At 33.7% G+C, this 17608-nt stretch overlaps 3 protein-coding genes across 8 annotated transcripts; 1 reads left to right on the forward strand and 2 right to left on the reverse strand.

Moving 5' to 3' along the window:
* Positions 1 to 1619: 1619 nt before the first annotated feature.
* LOC118036505 (G-type lectin S-receptor-like serine/threonine-protein kinase CES101) lies at positions 1620 to 2845 on the reverse strand. The gene is made up of 2 exons (XM_035042230.1): positions 2713 to 2845; positions 1620 to 2611 (listed from the first exon to the last, which is right to left on the reverse strand). Exons 1-2 carry the CDS (start codon positions 2843 to 2845, stop codon positions 1620 to 1622), a joined length of 1125 nt encoding a protein of 374 aa, XP_034898121.1.
* A 3259-nt stretch (positions 2846 to 6104) lies between these two features.
* Positions 6105 to 10049, forward strand: LOC118036460 (uncharacterized). 6 transcript variants are annotated; one of them, XR_012167696.1, is made up of 5 exons: positions 6105 to 6269; positions 6358 to 6816; positions 8326 to 8753; positions 8822 to 9166; positions 9479 to 10049. XR_012167696.1 is itself a non-coding variant. In XM_035042159.2 (3 exons), exons 1-3 carry the CDS (start codon positions 6195 to 6197, stop codon positions 8419 to 8421), a joined length of 630 nt encoding a protein of 209 aa, XP_034898050.1. In that variant the 5' UTR covers positions 6105 to 6194; the 3' UTR covers positions 8422 to 9456. The 6 variants fall into 6 exon arrangements, 2 of the variants coding, with proteins under 2 accessions (XP_034898050.1, XP_034898051.1); XR_012167697.1 differs by lacking the exon at positions 9479 to 10049 and adding an exon at positions 9219 to 9456; XR_012167695.1 differs by lacking the exon at positions 9479 to 10049 and having other exon boundaries at positions 8822 to 9456.
* A 241-nt stretch (positions 10050 to 10290) lies between these two features.
* Positions 10291 to 15540, reverse strand: LOC118036459 (protein neprosin). The gene is made up of 7 exons (XM_035042158.2): positions 14790 to 15540; positions 14604 to 14690; positions 13917 to 14189; positions 13230 to 13400; positions 13010 to 13063; positions 11133 to 11279; positions 10291 to 11005 (listed from the first exon to the last, which is right to left on the reverse strand). The coding sequence occupies exons 1-7, from the start codon at positions 14976 to 14978 to the stop codon at positions 10628 to 10630; spliced, it is 1299 nt and encodes a 432-aa protein (XP_034898049.1). The 5' UTR covers positions 14979 to 15540; the 3' UTR covers positions 10291 to 10627.
* Between the last annotated feature and the right edge of the window lie 2068 nt (positions 15541 to 17608).

The following is a 17608-nucleotide window of genomic DNA, read 5'->3' on the forward strand; positions in this document are numbered from 1 at the left end:
ATGCAGACTTTCATGAGCTCAGGGCCGGTAGGTATCAGTACATTTTAATTCTTCTGTTAAGTATTTAGTGCAACCACAGCTTCTCCAGTTGTGTTGCTTGATTTTTTACCAAATGCTTAACCTGTAGCCCTCAAAGAGGATGATATGTGCCTTGATTGTCAGATTCTAACCTCCACGGGTTCTTGGGGACAAGGCTGAACCCCGCCTGTTACAACGATTACAACATTTAACATTTTTAGTGACTGAATTTATCTGTTGGTGTGAGATTGCCATTTTGTTAATAAAATTTTTATAATGTACAATGAAAAGGCCATTATATCTTTATATTCAAATTTTTTTAAAGTTTATATTCAAGGACTTTTTGTTTTTGTATTTTTTATAAATAGTAAAATGACTTTTATGCCTTTAGAAATGGGTTTTCTATATTTTGAATTTCATGAGTATTTTTGTATTTGTATCTAGGCTATTTTATAATTATCAGGTTGGTTTAGAAATAATTATGTAATTATATATATATAAAAATATTATTTGTAAAAAAAGTTTTAATGCATGCATCGGTGCTTCTAAGCTAGCCCTTATGGCAATGTGTAAAAGGTCACTCAATAGTCAAAAACACCATGGTGATATTTGAATTGTTTTAGCCTCTCATTCTTAAGAAAGTGGCACATGTGACCAAAGGTTGCTAGGTTTGGCGCAACGATTTTTTTTTTTTTTTTTCTTTTCTCCTTTATTTTCTTACATGTCCATTCAAAATCTCAAAGTAGTCCTTCTATTTTTTATCTCTTTGACAAACCAACGTCTTTATTTTTTATCAAAAGCTGTTGTAAATTTCTTTTTCGGATGTGTTTGTTAAGATTATGATAATGATAGCAGTTTAAAGTATTTTTTACTTAGAAATGTATTAAAATAAATTTTTTTAAAAAAAAAAATTATTTTTAATATCAGCATATCAAAATGATATAAAAACATAAAAATTTTTTAATTCTAAACAAAAAAAAATATTCAAAATTAAAAGAAATATAATTTGCACATGTTCCCAAACATATCTTTAATGTTATGCCTGCCTTATCTAGTTTGATCTCTTCCCATCCTACCAAGCCTTTCTACATCCCTTTATTTTGTGTTTTTTTTCCCTCCAAACTGTACTTAATTTAGATGATTCTATTAAAGAAGTTACATTATTGATTCCAGCATTTCTTAAATTGCAAGGTAAAATACCGTAGAAAAAAGAATCATGCTCTTGATGGTATCGGAGAGCCAAACACAAATATTATGATAACCGAGAAAGAAAATCAGTTCATTGGAAAATGCTTCTCACAACGAAAAATAGCAAGAGAATTTCCATCACCATCTCATTATCAGTTGTGGACAGTACATCTATTAATCTTCATCTCTTAGAACACATTCCATGATCAAGAGACATGATTACTAATTATTTCTATATATATATATATATATATATATAGAGAGAGAGAGAGAGAGAGAGAGAGAAACCAAGAATTGGAAAATGAAAAACCATTCTGCATATTAAGTACTGAATGTTGAGAAGGGTCATTTTGTGAAGTCCCTGTAAGTCTCAACAGCCTCTATTTTTCCTTCTTGTCCACAAATACAATCCCTTAAACTGTGATACGTTCTTCGTTGCTTTCACTGGTAAGAAGGTAAACAAACTCGAGGTCCTCAAGAGGGATGAAGCTTGATGCGTTGCTCCAAAAATGGCAACCAATGCCATCACCAGGACTCAAAGCCTGATATGCAGAACAGGTGCAGTTTTTCCAGCATCGGGCGTGGCAATCACTGAGAGCCAGGTTTGTGTCAGAATCATACCATGTCTCTGAGACATCGATATACCCTCTCTTTGGCACAAAAGATTGAGTGCCATTCCTGCACTTAGTTGGCTTTTCAGCAAGGCAAACTGAAGTTGAATTCTTGAAACCATAATGGCATGCACCAGCAGTTTCAAATATCCAGTGATTACCATCTCGTCTGTCCACCACAGTCAGCAGTGTAACTTCACCCAAATTGTCCAAGTCCCACCTAGATAAAATAGACCTCTCCTTGATAGAATAGGAGAAATACGTTTCCTCCTCATTTGCCACAAATCTGAAATCATATATATTATATCCTTTTGTCATTTGAGTTAGCTCAGGTGCTGATTGAAAACTTCCGTTCTGCCACACACCACTTGACCAGTAAATCTCATCTCGCCGCCAAACAAGTAGCTGATTAGCACCACTTGGATCCAGGCCTAGCCTGAACGCACCAGGAGCAGGAACTTTTTCACTCAACCATGAAGTAAGTGTCCAGTTCTGTCCAGTCTTGTGATTCACACCTAGTTTCATTCCAGGCAGTAAAATGTTGTGTGGATAATCAAAGCTCTGCCACAAAACAGCTCCTGGTGTGCCATCGGAATCAACCTGTCGCACGACAAGGTTTCCGGAATCAAGCAGGGTGGCCGTAATACTGCCACTTGAATTTTTTGCTGATTCAACATTTGAGTTTATAACTATTGGTGGGCCTCCTTGGTATGTGATCTTCAATTTTCCATCACCGCCTATGGTCAACACACCAGAGGAATCAGGGACAGGGATGTCTCGGTTGGCCACCCATACTGAATAAAATGGTATATGTTCAAACCATATTCCCAGGTACCTTGCACCAGCAGTACCGATGATCAAGCCTGCATTCGGGTTGGGGCTAAAGAATCCCAACCTGCAGAAATTAGCTGCTCGTAGTCCCGGAGCTGCTGGCCTTGTTTGAGGGTATCATTTTGTGCATAAGCAACATGGTTGGAGCTTAAGAAAGAGAAAATGGTGATGAGGAGAATGAAGATTGCGCAAGCCATAAGCAAAGTTTGTAACAAAACGGATGTGTTGATGGTGTGTTAGAATGCATCTTACGTGATTGTATTTATAACCAAAAGTTCTTGAAGCAGGACAGAATTGATAGGCCAATTAATTATTTCTTTTTTACTTTGAAAATTTCCTGAGGAGATAAATCAGATGTGCATGTTTATGGACGTTTGACATCATTGTCCTACAAGCTGATGCTTTTTCTTCCATCATTGAATGATTGCTACCAAAATGTTTTCAGAAGACTGAAGAATTTTATTCATTTGAAAATAACGACGGCCCTCCATTGACTTTGAAGAATAGTTGTGACATTATTATTATTATTATTATTATTATTTAAAAGAAACAAATAGGGCTTAGTACTAAGACACACCCCAGTGTGAATTCAAACAGCATGTATGTATGTATGTATATAAAATGTGAGTGTGATTGGATCAAAAGGAGATAAATTGCATCCGGGTTTACTCTAGCCCAACAATTTTCAAGCTTGAGCTAGGCCTCATGCTCTGCACCTTGGAGTTTGGATTGTGTCTCGTGTTTTACGCCTCTAAGCTTGGGTTGCTGGCATAAATCCTGGACCCATCACCTCCGATTCGCTTAATGGAGATGAATATCCTCGTAGTTTTGATCTTTTTCACCTGTGATTCCAGAAAGAACACATGGATATCTGATGTTTTTTAACTCATTTGTTCAATTATGCTATCAATCTTTGATGACAGTCTCAGTACGTTTAAAATGCTTTTCAGCTTCAGATCTTCATCACACCGCTTGCATTCAAGTCGAGCTCACTTGTCTCGCTGCAGCATGATGGATAGCTCAGAATTACGTAAATGGCTCCTGATTCAGCTCGTATCAGGAATATCCATGTTTCATGACCAATGGTCCTGGAAAACAACCATCGTTGAACCTCACACTAGTCAATTTATAAGACGCCAATCACCAACTTGTGATTACAAATTAATGCTGGTATATCAAAATTTATTATAAAATCTGTTCAAAATTACTTGTTCTTCACATAATCTTCATGCTGTGATGCAGCTACATAACTCTTGATTAACTTAATTTGTTCTAATTCATTCATCGGAACCGGTCTTGGTGACTCATGGCAGGGAAAGGCTGGTCCGGTGACTGGAGTTGATTCTGGGATTGGAAGATCTGCACATGCTACCAGTTTGCATCAGCGGCCGCTGTTGAGCTCCGAGTGCGAGTGGAGAATCCACATATTTTAGAAATAAGAAATTTGATAAAATCCAAAACCCATTACTTTTCGTTTTTTAGTAAATCTTGTAGTGCTTGACTTCCGGCCCGATATGATCAAAAAATGAAATCAAGAAATTACTTGTAGCCCTGAGCTTGTTTTGCCACTAAAACCTAGTTAATTTAATGAGGGGATATGATTAAGATTCTTGAAACTTTAAAGAACACAAATATTGAGATAAAAAGTTTTTGATTACTAAGAATTAAGAATTTTTGACACAAACAAACCGTTTAGCTTATAAACTAGATTTCTGTGCTTCTACTACGCTGCGGGTTATAATATTTTATTTATTGGAAAAAAGAACGTGCAACAAAAGCGTGCTTTGAACAAAAATATGACCTAGAATACAGATACGAACAAGAAAAAAGGATGATATATAAACCAACCTAAAATAAACATGGGAACCTAAAAAAAAAATAAAAACGGTTTAAAAAATCATATAGAAAGTAATGATATAAATATTAAATGATAAAATTAAAAAAATATCAATATAAAAATACAAAAGAAAAAAAAAATAAACTCAGTTAAATTTTTTAAACTCAGATCAAGATCTCACACTCACAACTCATTAAATCCTTGATTTAGACTGAAACAAAAAGATTAATTATCAATCAATTTAATATTGATTAACTAAAATAAATTTAGCAAAGAACAACAAATAAAAATATTAGAGACACCCGAATCATTTTCAAAATCGATGAAAAATCTTAGTGAAAACAAACAAATAAAATAAAAATATAAAAATTTATCTTAAACAAAACAAAGAGCAATCAAAATAATAAGAACTAAATTTAAAAGATTAAAAAATTAATGGGTGATGAAATAAAAAAGAATTCTAATACTATAAATTATTTTAGAAAATCATTTCAAATATTGAATGATTGAATAAAAAATTTAATTTAAATCTATATTTAACCTAAATATAAAATTAAAATATTAAAAAAAAATCTAGAAGCGCATACTTATAGCCCAATGCCGCTAAGCCATTTAAGGAAGAGCCTAAGCACATTGGTCTTTAAGCCTACACCCATGTGTGTGGGCTTGATTTTAATTTTTTTTAATTTTTTAAAGTAGTGAGTGATTATTTTTTGAAGAAAAATATGCAGACAATACATTGTATCTCTAGGTAGACATGTTTTAATTGTGAGCTCATATTTCAACCATCACGGCGGTGGTTAAAAAATTAAGCTAGTGTTTTTCTTGCCCAAAAACCCCATTTTTAAAGTTATTTCAACTAAAAAAAATACATAACCAACATCCTTAGAAAATCTAAAAACTAATCCATCAACCCAAAACATGAAAAAAAAATACAAAAACTCAAAATCAAACTAGGTTAGATTTTTCTTCCTCAATTTAGACTTGTTTTTTTAAAAGCAACATTAAGGATCTAAACAACTAGCATTAAACCTTTTATATTACATAGAATATGTAGGCATCAAGAATAACCATTTTGGTTTTTAGAAACGGTATGAATGGTTATTTTTTCTCTCATCGCTAGACTCCATCAATCTCTTTATTATCTCTCTAACTAGAAAGATTAAAAAATAATAAAAATAAATTTATATATCAAAATTAAATTTATGAAATTTAAAAGAATCTAAATTATATAAATTGAGTTATTTTTGAAAATGAAGAAATTGAATGTATTTTGTATGTAAACTTCGGACATATCACCCATATTTGGCACATTTTTAATCTTGATTTTTTTAATTCTATTTAAGAAATAAAAAGTAATTGATCTTTAATATGGAGAAATTGAACAAAATAAAAGGTTGATATCCAAATTGAAAAAAAAGAGTCTTAAGTTTTCTCTACAAGGAAAAATTCTTCGCCTTTTAGTGTTTTACTTAATAATTAATTAATAAAGCAGAGGTGACGTACTTGCTGCATTAAGTTTTAAATATATGCTATTATTATAATTTCAAAAAATAAAAATAATCTCAGAAAATCGTTTTAGCTTATAAATAAAGCAGATGTGGCGTCGAATATACGCCCCTTGAACTCCCTATATAAAACCAAACACAAACCATGAAGTTTCGCAACTGTTCTGGTCCCATCCTCAGGATCAGTTAATCATAAAAAGAATGCCGGAGGATATTTGCACCGACCGCCCTCTCCACGGCGGCTCAATTTCCAGCACCTTCCCTGTCAGATTCCAGGTCAGTTTCTTTTATATATATATATATATATATATATATATATATATTTCTTTTCTCTGTCAAAAACTAAATGTTTTTGTTTTTGTAGGATGTGAGCAACATTCGACAAGTTCCTGATCATCAAGAGGCATTTGTGGATCCAAGTCGTGATGAAAGCTTGATTTTCGAGCTCTTAGATTTGAAGCCTGATGTGAACGATAATGGAAGTGCCGTTTGGTTTCTTCAAGACCTTGCGAATGAGCAAGACGCTCAAGGATTTACTCTAGTTGAGCAGTCAGGCGTGGTTGAGGTTCCAATTGGGAATGTTTCAGTTGTTGTTACAACAGCAATTGGGCAGATGGGGATTTCTAAAGCACGACAAGGAAGGGAAGCCCAGAATGTTGTGCAGGTTTATTTGGCCAATCTTCGACTTAAGAATGTTGGCACTGATGTTCTCGTTGTTGCCTATGAACCCATTTTGATAAGTCCTTTGAGTGAAAGTGCTGCGACTGTTGGTGCTGGTTTACCTGGCCCGGCTGCGCAATCTGGGTTCTTGCCAATGGCTGAGGTTTTTAAGCTTGCTGTTTCTAATTTCAAAGTTAATGACTGGAATCTTTTTGGTAATTGAACCACAGGGAAAGATATAGTTTGGGAAACTTTTCTATTTTTTTTTGTTTATTTAGTAAGTGAGGAGTTGTGATAAATATCTGTATGAAGTTTGGTCTACTTTCTTTAAAGAAATGTTCTAATTTCAATGGTTTCATACATCTTTGCTGAAGAGTTTACAAGTAGGGAAAAAAAGAATTTTGAAAACCTATAGGTGCAACTTGGAAACACTAATTTGGGCCACTTGTGCAGTTCTGTTTTCTAAACTCAAGACAAGATCAACAATGTTAGCTGCATAATTGCACTGATAGGCTTACACAATTATGCGGTCTTATGGTCTCTGAATGTTGATTTATGATTCAGTATTGTTACACGCCCGCTTCATATTCCATGCATATGATGCTTGTGGTTTCGTTTTATTCCCTGCGTATCGAACATACACAAGTTTTGATGGACTTCGTCTGTTTTCAGCCAATTGATTCTATGAAACATGAACTGAACGATGCACAATGCAGAAAGCGGAAGGACACAGCTCATGAAAACAATCTCCCCTGTCCCTAACACCCTTATCCCCGTTGCATAAAATGCTTTGGTTAGATTGTTTTAAATTTTGCCAATCTGAATTTAGAAATTGTTTTTCTATTGTGTTCACCTAAATACTATTGACTCCTTTTCTTTTTTGCCCGCTTATGCTGTTGCTAGGTTCCTTTGATTTCTTTGATAAACTTGCTCTGGGAAGTACATTTTAATGCATGTTGAGCTGTGTTCCTTGATTTTAATTCATGTTGTCCTCTACTTCCATTTTTACATACATTTGAGATTTATGGAACAGCATGTATTGCAGCTTATGCAATATAAATATGTTGGAGATTCTGCTATACAGAAATAACTTTTGACTTTTACTGTACTTGAACCATTTCGATTAAGCTTCGTTGTTAAAGTATCAAAATAGTCTTTAAGCACAATTTTCCTGTTGCTCAGCAGAGTCAAATCATTATTCTCAATGGATCAGATAACAGAGTCTAATGGAAGCTGTCATTTAAAATGATGTCTCCTGATTTTTATCTCCCAAGGCTGCTGGTACTTGGATGTTGGCCGCACAAAGTTTGCAGCCTCTGTTTCAAGACTGAAGTTTCTCACATTTCCCTGTGCTGTTATCTGTTTTCCCACCTTAGGCTTAACACTTTTTAGACTAGAACAAGTATCCAATGACGGTGGCAAAGGATGACAACTAAGGAGGAGCAGTTTCAGTTTTCATCACAGACTCAATGACAACAGACAGGCAAAGAATATCTCATGCACTGACTTCCACAACATATATACTCTGACTACATCAACCCTTCTAACAAACTTTATACGCGCCATTTTTCTTCTCCTTTTTCATTTTATTCGTCATTGGCTTTTAATCCGTTTATCTTTTTCCAATTGAACAACAAATTAAGACCTAATATATATCTCAATTTTTTGGCAGGGAATGGTTGCTCTGATAACAGGAGGTGATTCCATAATAGGAAGATTTGTATGCTATCATTTTGCATTAGAGGGTGCAACTGTGGCGTTTACGTAAGTAGAAAGCATAGAGGATTGAAACAAGAATGATGCCCTGAAGATGATACTGAAGGCAAAGACAAGTGATGCAAAAGACCTATTGCCATAGCTACTGATGTTAGCAATGAAGATAATTTACAAGAGAGTTGGTGATCAAGTTATGAGCAAATATGGGCAGATAGATATTCTGGTGAACAGCACAGTCGTGCAACATTATAGTACAACACTAGAAAAGGCTTGGCTTGGCTGTTTAGAACCAACATTTATGGTCACTTCTTCGGGACCAAGTAAGAAAAACTGCTTTGAGCAATTCTTCCATCCAGAGAGGAAGTTCTAATAATGAAGATGCAGGTATTTGAGAGTAATTAACCAGTCAAGAAATCTTATTTCTTTTTATCTTATTCCCAATTGGTATGCAGGGATTGTTTGAAGCACATGAAAGAAGGAAGCTGTTTTATCCAAACGACCATGGAGTGAGTGCAGGGTTGCTTGATTATAGCTCGACTAAGAGTGCCATTGTATCTCTTACAAGAGCTCTGGCTCTGAAGCTTATAAATGAAGGGATTGGAGTAAATGCTGAGGCCCCAGGTCCACTTTGGACGCCATTGCAACCGGCTTTTGCCTGTTTAGAAGGTTCAAAGCTTTGGGTCCGGGTTTCCAATGGGCGTGGGCAGGACAGCCATATGAGATTGCACCCTCTTTTGTCTTCCTGACATCTGATGATTGTTCCTCATACCTAACTGGTTAAGTTCTGCATCCTAATGGTATGTATTTTAGAGCTAAACCTGCAAATATTGGAATTTGTTTACCTTGCAGGTGTTGTCATTGTCAATACTTCATGTTGCTAGAACATAATATTAGATGGCTGCTCCTTAACATCTCAAACATGTTTTTAACCTTTTTTTCTCCTTCTAAAAACACTTAGAAAAGAGGGTGGTTGTCGCTATCATAAGGTTGAAAATCCCCTTGCACGATATCACTTGTATTGTTGTGTCCGTTTCAGCTGTTTATATACATATTATCTGTGTTTTGATCATGAATTATTTTTTCACAAGACATTTGACTTGTTCGTGTAGATGGTCTTCATATGTGGAAGATGGAAAAGTAAAGCTTCTAAATGTAGAGGAAGCTCCATTCATTCAGAAATTACGTGCTTCTTGAATAAATATTTGCTAGCTGCCATGAATCATACCACGAAACATACTTGTACTAAGGATTTGAAATTTATCTTTGAGCCTTGTTGCTTTGCATACATTTTGAACGTTGTCCATCTGCAGAGTTAGACCTTAGCTAGAGCCTCTACGCAAGAGTTTTGACAGTTTCATCCAGGCGGAAATTCTTGTGCCAATGGATGTCTCTTTTCTTGTGTTCAACCTTTTGTCTATGTGTTGCATCTCTTTTTGTATAACTTTAATATTTTTTTATGTAATAAAAAATAGGAAGAAAAAATAAGTAAAAAACAAACATTTGTATTTAATTATGCAATTTATTTCATATCGTTATCGATTTACTAACAAAGAGCTTTCTCTTATTAAACAAATTAATTCTGCGTAGGAACTCAATGAATATTTAAGAGTTGATACAAAAATCTAGTCAATCAAGGTGGCTAAGGGGAAACAATGAGCTGTACTCTTATAGTGTTTGTTTTTTCTAGTTAAATTGTGTTTTTTTTTTTTTTTTTAATATTCTGTTTATTTTAAATTTGATATTTTTGAATCGTGGTAATATTAAAAATAAATTTTTTTAATATATAAAAAATATTTTAAAAAAATAATTGCTAGTATAATATCAAACACCGGAAGCATCAATATTTAAGGCAGAAGCATCAATATTTTTAGCCGAAACAGCTTAGGAGGTGGCCGGCCGGCGGGGATGATGATAAATTGAGTTGTAAGAACAAACGTTACCTTTAGCTATTGAACCCACAAAAAATGATAATACACTGTTTTCAATTGCATACAAGAAAACTAAAGATTGACATAAGAGATACCTAGCCAGCCAAAATACTGCTATTTCCGTGCCTGTTTATGCTATAAACTTCTGCCTATTCGACGACTACACACCTTCCTTCCTCACAAGTCCAGCAAAAACATAGGAGATATAGCAGAAACAAAAACGGAAATAGCACAACCATACTTACATATTCAAAGAATTTGAGAGGACGAGAGATTTACGCGAGCCTAGAGAAATATATTTTCAATTCAAGAAGACGATGACAAGCATAATCATGGGCACAGTGGATTGCTCCCAGGGCCTCCGTAGTAGAAATGTGTGCCCCATTCATTGCTGTAAGAGCTCTCGATGTTGTAACAATTGGTGTTTTCAGCTAACGTTGAGATGCTCTGGACGGCGGTGAGGCTGTTATCAGAGTCCACGATCTCTAGGTTCCGAAAATAACTTGCCTTTCCGAACCCATCTTCTGCAAAGTGGCCGGAGCCCATCTGGGTCGATGTGTGCTCGCCGTTAGCCCTTGAGTTCACCACCTCACCACCCCACTCCACCATGGTGGCGTGGTTTGCTAGGTGTGTAAAAAGCTCTGCCGGCCAGTATCCTACGAGGGTGTTGTCACCAAAACTCATCCACCAATTACCTATCTTCGGGTCCTATTCTCGGAAAATAAATAAAAAAAAAGCTACTTAGAAATCAAGTCTGTGCAATAAGTTATAAATATTAGGTTATATTTTTATTATTTCAATGATTTAAAAATAATTTATGAATATGCTTTTATACCTTCCAAATGAGGATGCTAATATCATATTGGTTTCCTGCATACGATGATACAGGAGAAATGGCAGCTCCAATGGCTACTCTGCTATTCGTTTGCACAAATCCTGAGCAGAGAAGGTTGTAGCATCCTGTTGCTTGGTATGAATCACTCTGCAAAATGCAATTAAGAAGAGTAAATATCATATCCAATCAGAATATATCTTCAACTACAAACACAAATATTAATTGCACAGCCTTGAAATCAACAATTCTCGAAGAAAAGTCTCAATTATACCATTATTAAAATTAATGTATAACCATATTTTTTCCCACCAAGCTGTTCTTTATCGTACGTATCAATTTGTCGGTTAGAGCTAATCATATTTGTTTTTATATTTTAAAAATATTTTTTTAAAAATATTTATTTATTTATTTTAAATTAATTTTTTTTAATATTTTCATATTATTTTAATCATTTTGATATATTGATATCAAAAATATTTTTTTAAAAATAACAAAAATTATTTTAATATATTTCTAAATAAAAAATTATTTTTAAAAACAGCCACAATCTCAAATAAGCTTACAACCCTATATTTAAATATAAACCTTATTTTGTAGCCCACAGCGCATATATAAGAAGTTGCAATATTTGAAATTATGATAATGATTAAAGAATATTTTATTTGAAATTATATTAAAATAAATTTTTTTATTTTTTTTATATTACTAAATTAAAAAATTTATAAAAATTATTATGATGAAAAAAAATTAAAACTATTTTTTAAACATAAAAATTAGAATAGCAAGTTGTTTTCTATAAGTGCCATTGCCGTTGAGGAAATAGTTAGGAGGATGTCCACTCCACCCAAAAGGGATGCTGTCGCTTCATTATTATCAAGGCCTAACTCGAAGTGTTTAGTACCTCTCGTTTCTTTTAACATCTCATGTTTTGTTGATTCCAATTATGGCCATATTTGATATTACAATTAATCTTGTTTTTATTTTTTTTAGTTTTAAATTAAATTAATTTTTTATTTTTTAAATCAGTTTAATATGTTAATATCGATAATAAACTTTAAAAACATAAAAAAATATTATTTTAATATACTTTCAAGAAAAAAATATATTTAAAATATAATTTTTATTATATTTTTAAACAGACCCTTAATTGATATTATCTCAAAGTATTTGGTATTTATCACATCCTTAATTTTATTTTACCGGAGAGATTATTATTTTATAGAAAAGTATATTATACATTAATATGCTTACATGTTTTTTAAAATTATCTAAGAAAAAACTTAGTCTAGATTCATCATATTTTTTTTTTTAAATCCTATTATGCTTGTGTTTTATTTTTAATAAAAATAATGTATTTTTAATTTTTAAAAATATAATTTATTCTTAAAAAATATTATATGTTTGAAAAAAATCACCACAACTTTAAATCAAACACACGGTAAATATCACTTTTTTTTTTACTATTTTAAACAAAAACCTCACGTACTTTCCGATTGGAATAGCATTTGGAAAGCTAAATCTTAAGTGCTATCCTGTTTTTTTATATATATATATATATATATATATATATATATATATATATATATATATATATAAATGATCCGACACATGAAGACTTTGATCCAACTAGTGTATAACATTTGCAAACATTTTCCAAGAGGAAACCTTACAGATTCAAAGCAGATTTTCCAGCTCAAGATGATAAGGTTGACTTTAGAGTTTATGAACCCAGTTTTGTTCATTGTTTTAGGGGACGTGCACATGGTTAATTATTCCAAAGAATGATTCCATAATTTTTTAATATTCATTTAATAACAACAACAAAAAAATATTAATTAATTGCTAATTGAGGATTATTAGAGTGTTAGAAATCTTACTGTCCAGTACGTAAACAATCTAGGCCTGCTGTCACCATAAAGCTCCGGACTGACCTGACTAGTAGAATAAATCATAAATTCAAAAAATCCCACTGATAAAACATATAATATATATTAATTTTCCTATGAAATACAATACTATTAAGAATAATTAGGTTTTTAATCGAAATACTGTCGTGTGGGGTAGTGTGCAGCGAGGGACAGGAAATGGAAGGAGTACCTGCCACCCAGCTTCTATGCTGTTGAGATCTGAGCCGTCGAATGATCCCGAGAGCACCCATATCTGGGATAGACTAAACTCGTTGACCACTTGGATCGACGGGTCCCACACGTTAATTGTTGCCTTCGCTCCATACACCTCTAGCGAGGATCCAGTGTAGGCAATTGCATGCTGGGAGCCATGGTGCACAAGCAGCAGCAGCAGAGAGAAAAGGATCGATCAAAGTTCAGATTAGAAAATAAATGCAGCACCTTCTTCAAGGTAAATCTTGTGGGTCCCTTGGAAGGGAAACTATCTTCCATCATCATATGGCTAGAAATTGTTTCTTTCTAAGGGGAGACCCTGTTGCCTCAGATGCCATAAATTTCCCGTTTGAAAAAGGGAAAATGATTGAATCAAATATGAATCTCTTGTGTCTTTGTGTGTGCATTCAGAGAATGGATCCATTTTTTATGGTGCGAGTAAATGCTATTTATTGTTCTTGAAAAAATAAATATTACCCGTTTGATCGGATTTAATAACACTGATTTATCTATCAATATTACCCGTTGATCATCCTACTTACGTAGTGAAAATGTATCCTTTGTATGTTCTTGTACACAGCAAATTGAGATAATTATGTATAGTAACTAAAAAAAAAATCAAAATTAAAGCAATTTTTTTCGAGGGTGGGTAGAGATAGGATACCTCATGTCCATTGGCGCTAACTACATCGGGTGCATCTTTGCGTCTAGCAAGAGAGATTGGAGCTTGTTTCTTGCCAAAGTCGAACAAAGACTTGGATCTCAACACATCGTGAACCGTGCTCCGCCGTATCGGAACAGTTCCTTTAGGGCACCTTGTCCCGTTCCTATGCCACGTTTGCCATGAACCTCTTATCACACCTTCTTCGACATTACTCTTCTTCGTTTTATCATCCTCTTTCAACGTTTTCACTCTAGGTCTTTCTGGTGGATTTCTCTGTTAATTACAATATTAGCATATTTATCATAATCCTTAATGCTATTGTTGTTGTTAGCATAAATCAAAGTAATTAACAGTTCATGTTAGAGAAAGAAAATAAAGTTATATCCTTAATTAAATAGTAAATTCTTTTTAGGGGAGAAGGAAAGATGACAAAATATGTACATGGAAGCAAGAAATGCCTTTTCACAAACAAGATTTAGGGTTAGAAACTCCAGAACTTTCAGCTTTTACGCGTAGAAAACTATAAGATAGTAATGTCTATGAAAGAGAAAGCTAACCTCGATATTGAACAAGCAAAAAATGATAAATGTTAGAGGAAAAGGGTTAGCAAATGTGAGATACTCATTAATTAAATGGATAGGGGAAGAGAGGGAATTAAGGAGGTGTTTTTTCAGGTTAATTAGTTACCTGGATCTTGTGATTCCTTAAGAGAGGGTGATCTAAAGCGGGCTGTTTTCTCTTATGAACACAATCTATAATATCTCCATCCGGGCTCTGTAAGCATGGCAAAGCAAGAAACCCCACATGAGATGAAATCAAAACATGAACAAATTTGTTGTAAATTTAAGAAGATAGGTTTGTAATAAATAGTACCTCTATGGTCATGACAGGAGGCTTGTTAATCTTGTCCAAGTGCCTTTGAATCCTTTCAAGTCTCATGCTACTGACTTGCCTGTAACTTGTGTAATTTAGGGCTGATACAACAGCGCTGAACCTTTGGACAAGAAGAAGAGCTAGAAGGAGAGGAGCTAGAAACCCTCTTTTCCTTGCTAGAAAACCCATGTTTCTCTGTCTTTCAGTGCCAAGATTAATGAAACAAAGATAGAAACTGAGGGAACTAACAAACCATTACTAGAAAAAACAGAAGAATAGCTATCGCAATAACAAATCTGACTTTTTCTTTAGATATCAATTGCACCAAACCCCCCCGCAGAAACCAGAGCAGATAATAGAAAATGACTTATCTCTCTCTCTCTTTAGGGTCTTTATGGCGAGGAGGAAGGTTGGTGAAGATGGTTAATTAACCTGCAAATTAAGAGGCCCCCTCTCTTACACATTCACTATCAAGATCATCATTGCCTATATACATGCATTGGATTCAGATACATATGTATTGACAAAGAAGAGGAGTAATATTTAGTGTTTAATTTTTGTGTTGCTTTGGAGTTGCACCAAAGACAGAGAGAGAGAGAGAGAGAGAGAGAGAGAGAGAAGGAACAAAGACTTGAAAGCACTATAAAAACCCAGACCTACCCAACTACACAAGCAGGCCTCCTTTTATTGCACTACTTGAATGTGTATCTGCCACCAAAAAAATTTTCATTAATGTTTTCACTTTAAGTTCTTCATCGCCATAGCTTTCTTTCCTTCGCAGTCTTCTCCATCCCTTGCTTCTACCTTCTTTTAAACTCCAAGTAGCACTCAATTGGTGTATTCTCTATGCTTTGGTGATGCCACATGGCTTGTATTTTATATTTCTTCACCTAATCTAGGTATAATATGATCCGAATGTGAATATGATCTGTTACCCTCTAAAACATATATACACCGAAATCTATCAACTTTTTTTTCTTTTTTGAAAAATGAAATTATAATTTGCAATCCTTTTGATTTCACCTTTTTTTTTTTTGCCAATTAATTATGGGTATACAAGGCGAAAAATATATAAGATACGTGACTATTTTAATACAAGTTCAAATCTCCTAACAAGCACCAACAAAAATAAAATTCTTTCCGTATAAACTTATAGTATAGCTTCATTTTCTCTCACACAAAAAAAATGCAAATATATATGTTTGGACTTTGAGGTGATGAAACCCAAGGAAAGAGCTAGGGTGTTTTACTATTAATGTTTGAAATTTCAAAGTGTTAGGGAGCTGTAATTTGTTTTCATATGATTCTGTGTATATTGGGTTCCAAGCAATCCCTTGATGTGTGCTACACTGCACTCCTATCCATGTGGTTATATGTTTTAGAAATAAATGTTTACGTGAGAATTGATTTGAAGCAACCATAGGATATATAATAAATGAAGAACAGGAAATTATTAAATTAAATTTCGTAAACTTCTATTCTCGAATCTCGAATGCCTCAGTGCGCGCGTTCGTTCAAGATAAAAAATTGTTTGTCAGCATCTATTACGACTCCCCACCATGGAACTTTGGTGTTTGACTGAGATTATTAAATAATCGAAATCTCTTCGATGCCCTTTTATGCATATCCATCTAATTAATTCACTACTACTTTATGATTCTCAACAAAGTAAAATTATACAAGTTTAGTAAATCCTGATGTAGGCCCGTCATATATTGGTGTAAGCAAAAAGGGCAGCATTATGTGTTTGATAAACACCTTGCTGTCAACCCAGCAATCTTCCTAGCGCTGAAAAAGAGAAAGAAAAAGAAGACATAAATAGTTGAAAGTTGATTAACACAAGGGACAAGTAAATCCCTAGCTAGAAAGACGTGTCTTCTGCAAGTTGCTAATCACATAATTTCCTGGCGTTTTCAAGATGAAGGAGAAAGAAGAGTTTGGCAGATCGGTGACTGCTAATTTATTTAAAGTGCCTTTTAATTGTTGCATATATAGCAAGGGGACGTGCAGAAATTTAAGGTTAAATAAATAACCACTTGATTCAAAAAAGAGAAATCAAAACGTATTTAGTTTGCAACGCCCCCTTTTCAAGGTGTAAAGAGACCCCAAGTTGAGTTGATGATGCTCACCAATCACAAACACATAAAGAAACCCTAATTTGCCTGCAAGATTTATATCTAGTTAGTTCAACATTTTGTGATTCCTTGGAGCATTTGAGACCAGGCAGTGTTTAAGATTGACCAGGTATTTTCTACTTCTCATTAAAGAATACGTCTTGTAGCCATTCAAGCCTCAGAATTCATGGCTTAATTTGCAACAGTGCTGATAAGTCTTGCAGAGCTATATCCATAGTGATAGCTAGGTTGTTCGTAGCTAGGTTGTTCGTCACAGTTAATGAGCAGCTGACACTACAAATGCTTGCACGAACATTATAAAAGAGAACAAAATAGGAAAACAAACGAGCTAATGTAAGTTTCGACGCACACGTTTCAAGTAGTTGGAGATTTTAGTTAATGTATGATAGAGAATAATATAAATTATATTTTAAAAATTTTATTTAATGGTTTAAGTTTTTGAATTAAAATAGTTTTTTAATATGGTAATAAAGCCTTAATAACCAAGCGATCATGAATTTAAATCTTATTAACTCTATTTATTTAATAAAAATTAAGCACAAGATAATATAAATCCATGTAAATTTCAAGTTCAAAGGACCATTATTTGAAAGGCTATTTTAAAAAATAATATAAATTATATCCTGAAATTTACTTAATAATTTAAGTTTTTGATTGAATTGGTTCTTAGACAGCCCAATTTCC

This window comes from Populus alba, chromosome 13, assembly GCF_005239225.2.
Source record: "Populus alba chromosome 13, ASM523922v2, whole genome shotgun sequence".
NCBI lineage: Eukaryota > Viridiplantae > Streptophyta > Magnoliopsida > Malpighiales > Salicaceae > Populus > Populus alba.

What these genes read in the sequence shown, in the direction of transcription:
- LOC118036460 (XM_035042159.2), top strand. Translation starts at nt 6,195, where the DNA reads ATGCCGGAGGATATTTGCACCGACCGCCCTCTCCACGGCGGCTCAATT. An exon ending in CCTTCCCTGTCAGATTCCAG is followed by an intron (nt 6,270 to 6,357) that starts GTCAGTTTCTTT and finishes TTGTTTTTGTAG; the next exon opens with GATGTGAGCAACATTCGACA. An exon ending in GGTTCTTGCCAATGGCTGAG is followed by an intron (nt 6,817 to 8,325) that starts GTTTTTAAGCTT and finishes ATTTTTTGGCAG; the next exon opens with GGAATGGTTGCTCTGATAAC.
- LOC118036505 (XM_035042230.1), bottom strand. Translation starts at nt 2,845, where the DNA reads ATGGCTTGCGCAATCTTCATTCTCCTCATCACCATTTTCTCTTTCTTA. An exon ending in CGAGCAGCTAATTTCTGCAG is followed by an intron (nt 2,612 to 2,712) that starts GTTGGGATTCTT and finishes CATTTTATTCAG; the next exon opens with TATGGGTGGCCAACCGAGAC.
- LOC118036459 (XM_035042158.2), bottom strand. Translation starts at nt 14,978, where the DNA reads ATGGGTTTTCTAGCAAGGAAAAGAGGGTTTCTAGCTCCTCTCCTTCTA. An exon ending in TTAGCGCCAATGGACATGAG is followed by an intron (nt 13,401 to 13,916) that starts GTATCCTATCTC and finishes CATGGCTCCCAG; the next exon opens with CATGCAATTGCCTACACTGG. An exon ending in GCATAGAAGCTGGGTGGCAG is followed by an intron (nt 13,064 to 13,229) that starts GTACTCCTTCCA and finishes TCTACTAGTCAG; the next exon opens with GTCAGTCCGGAGCTTTATGG.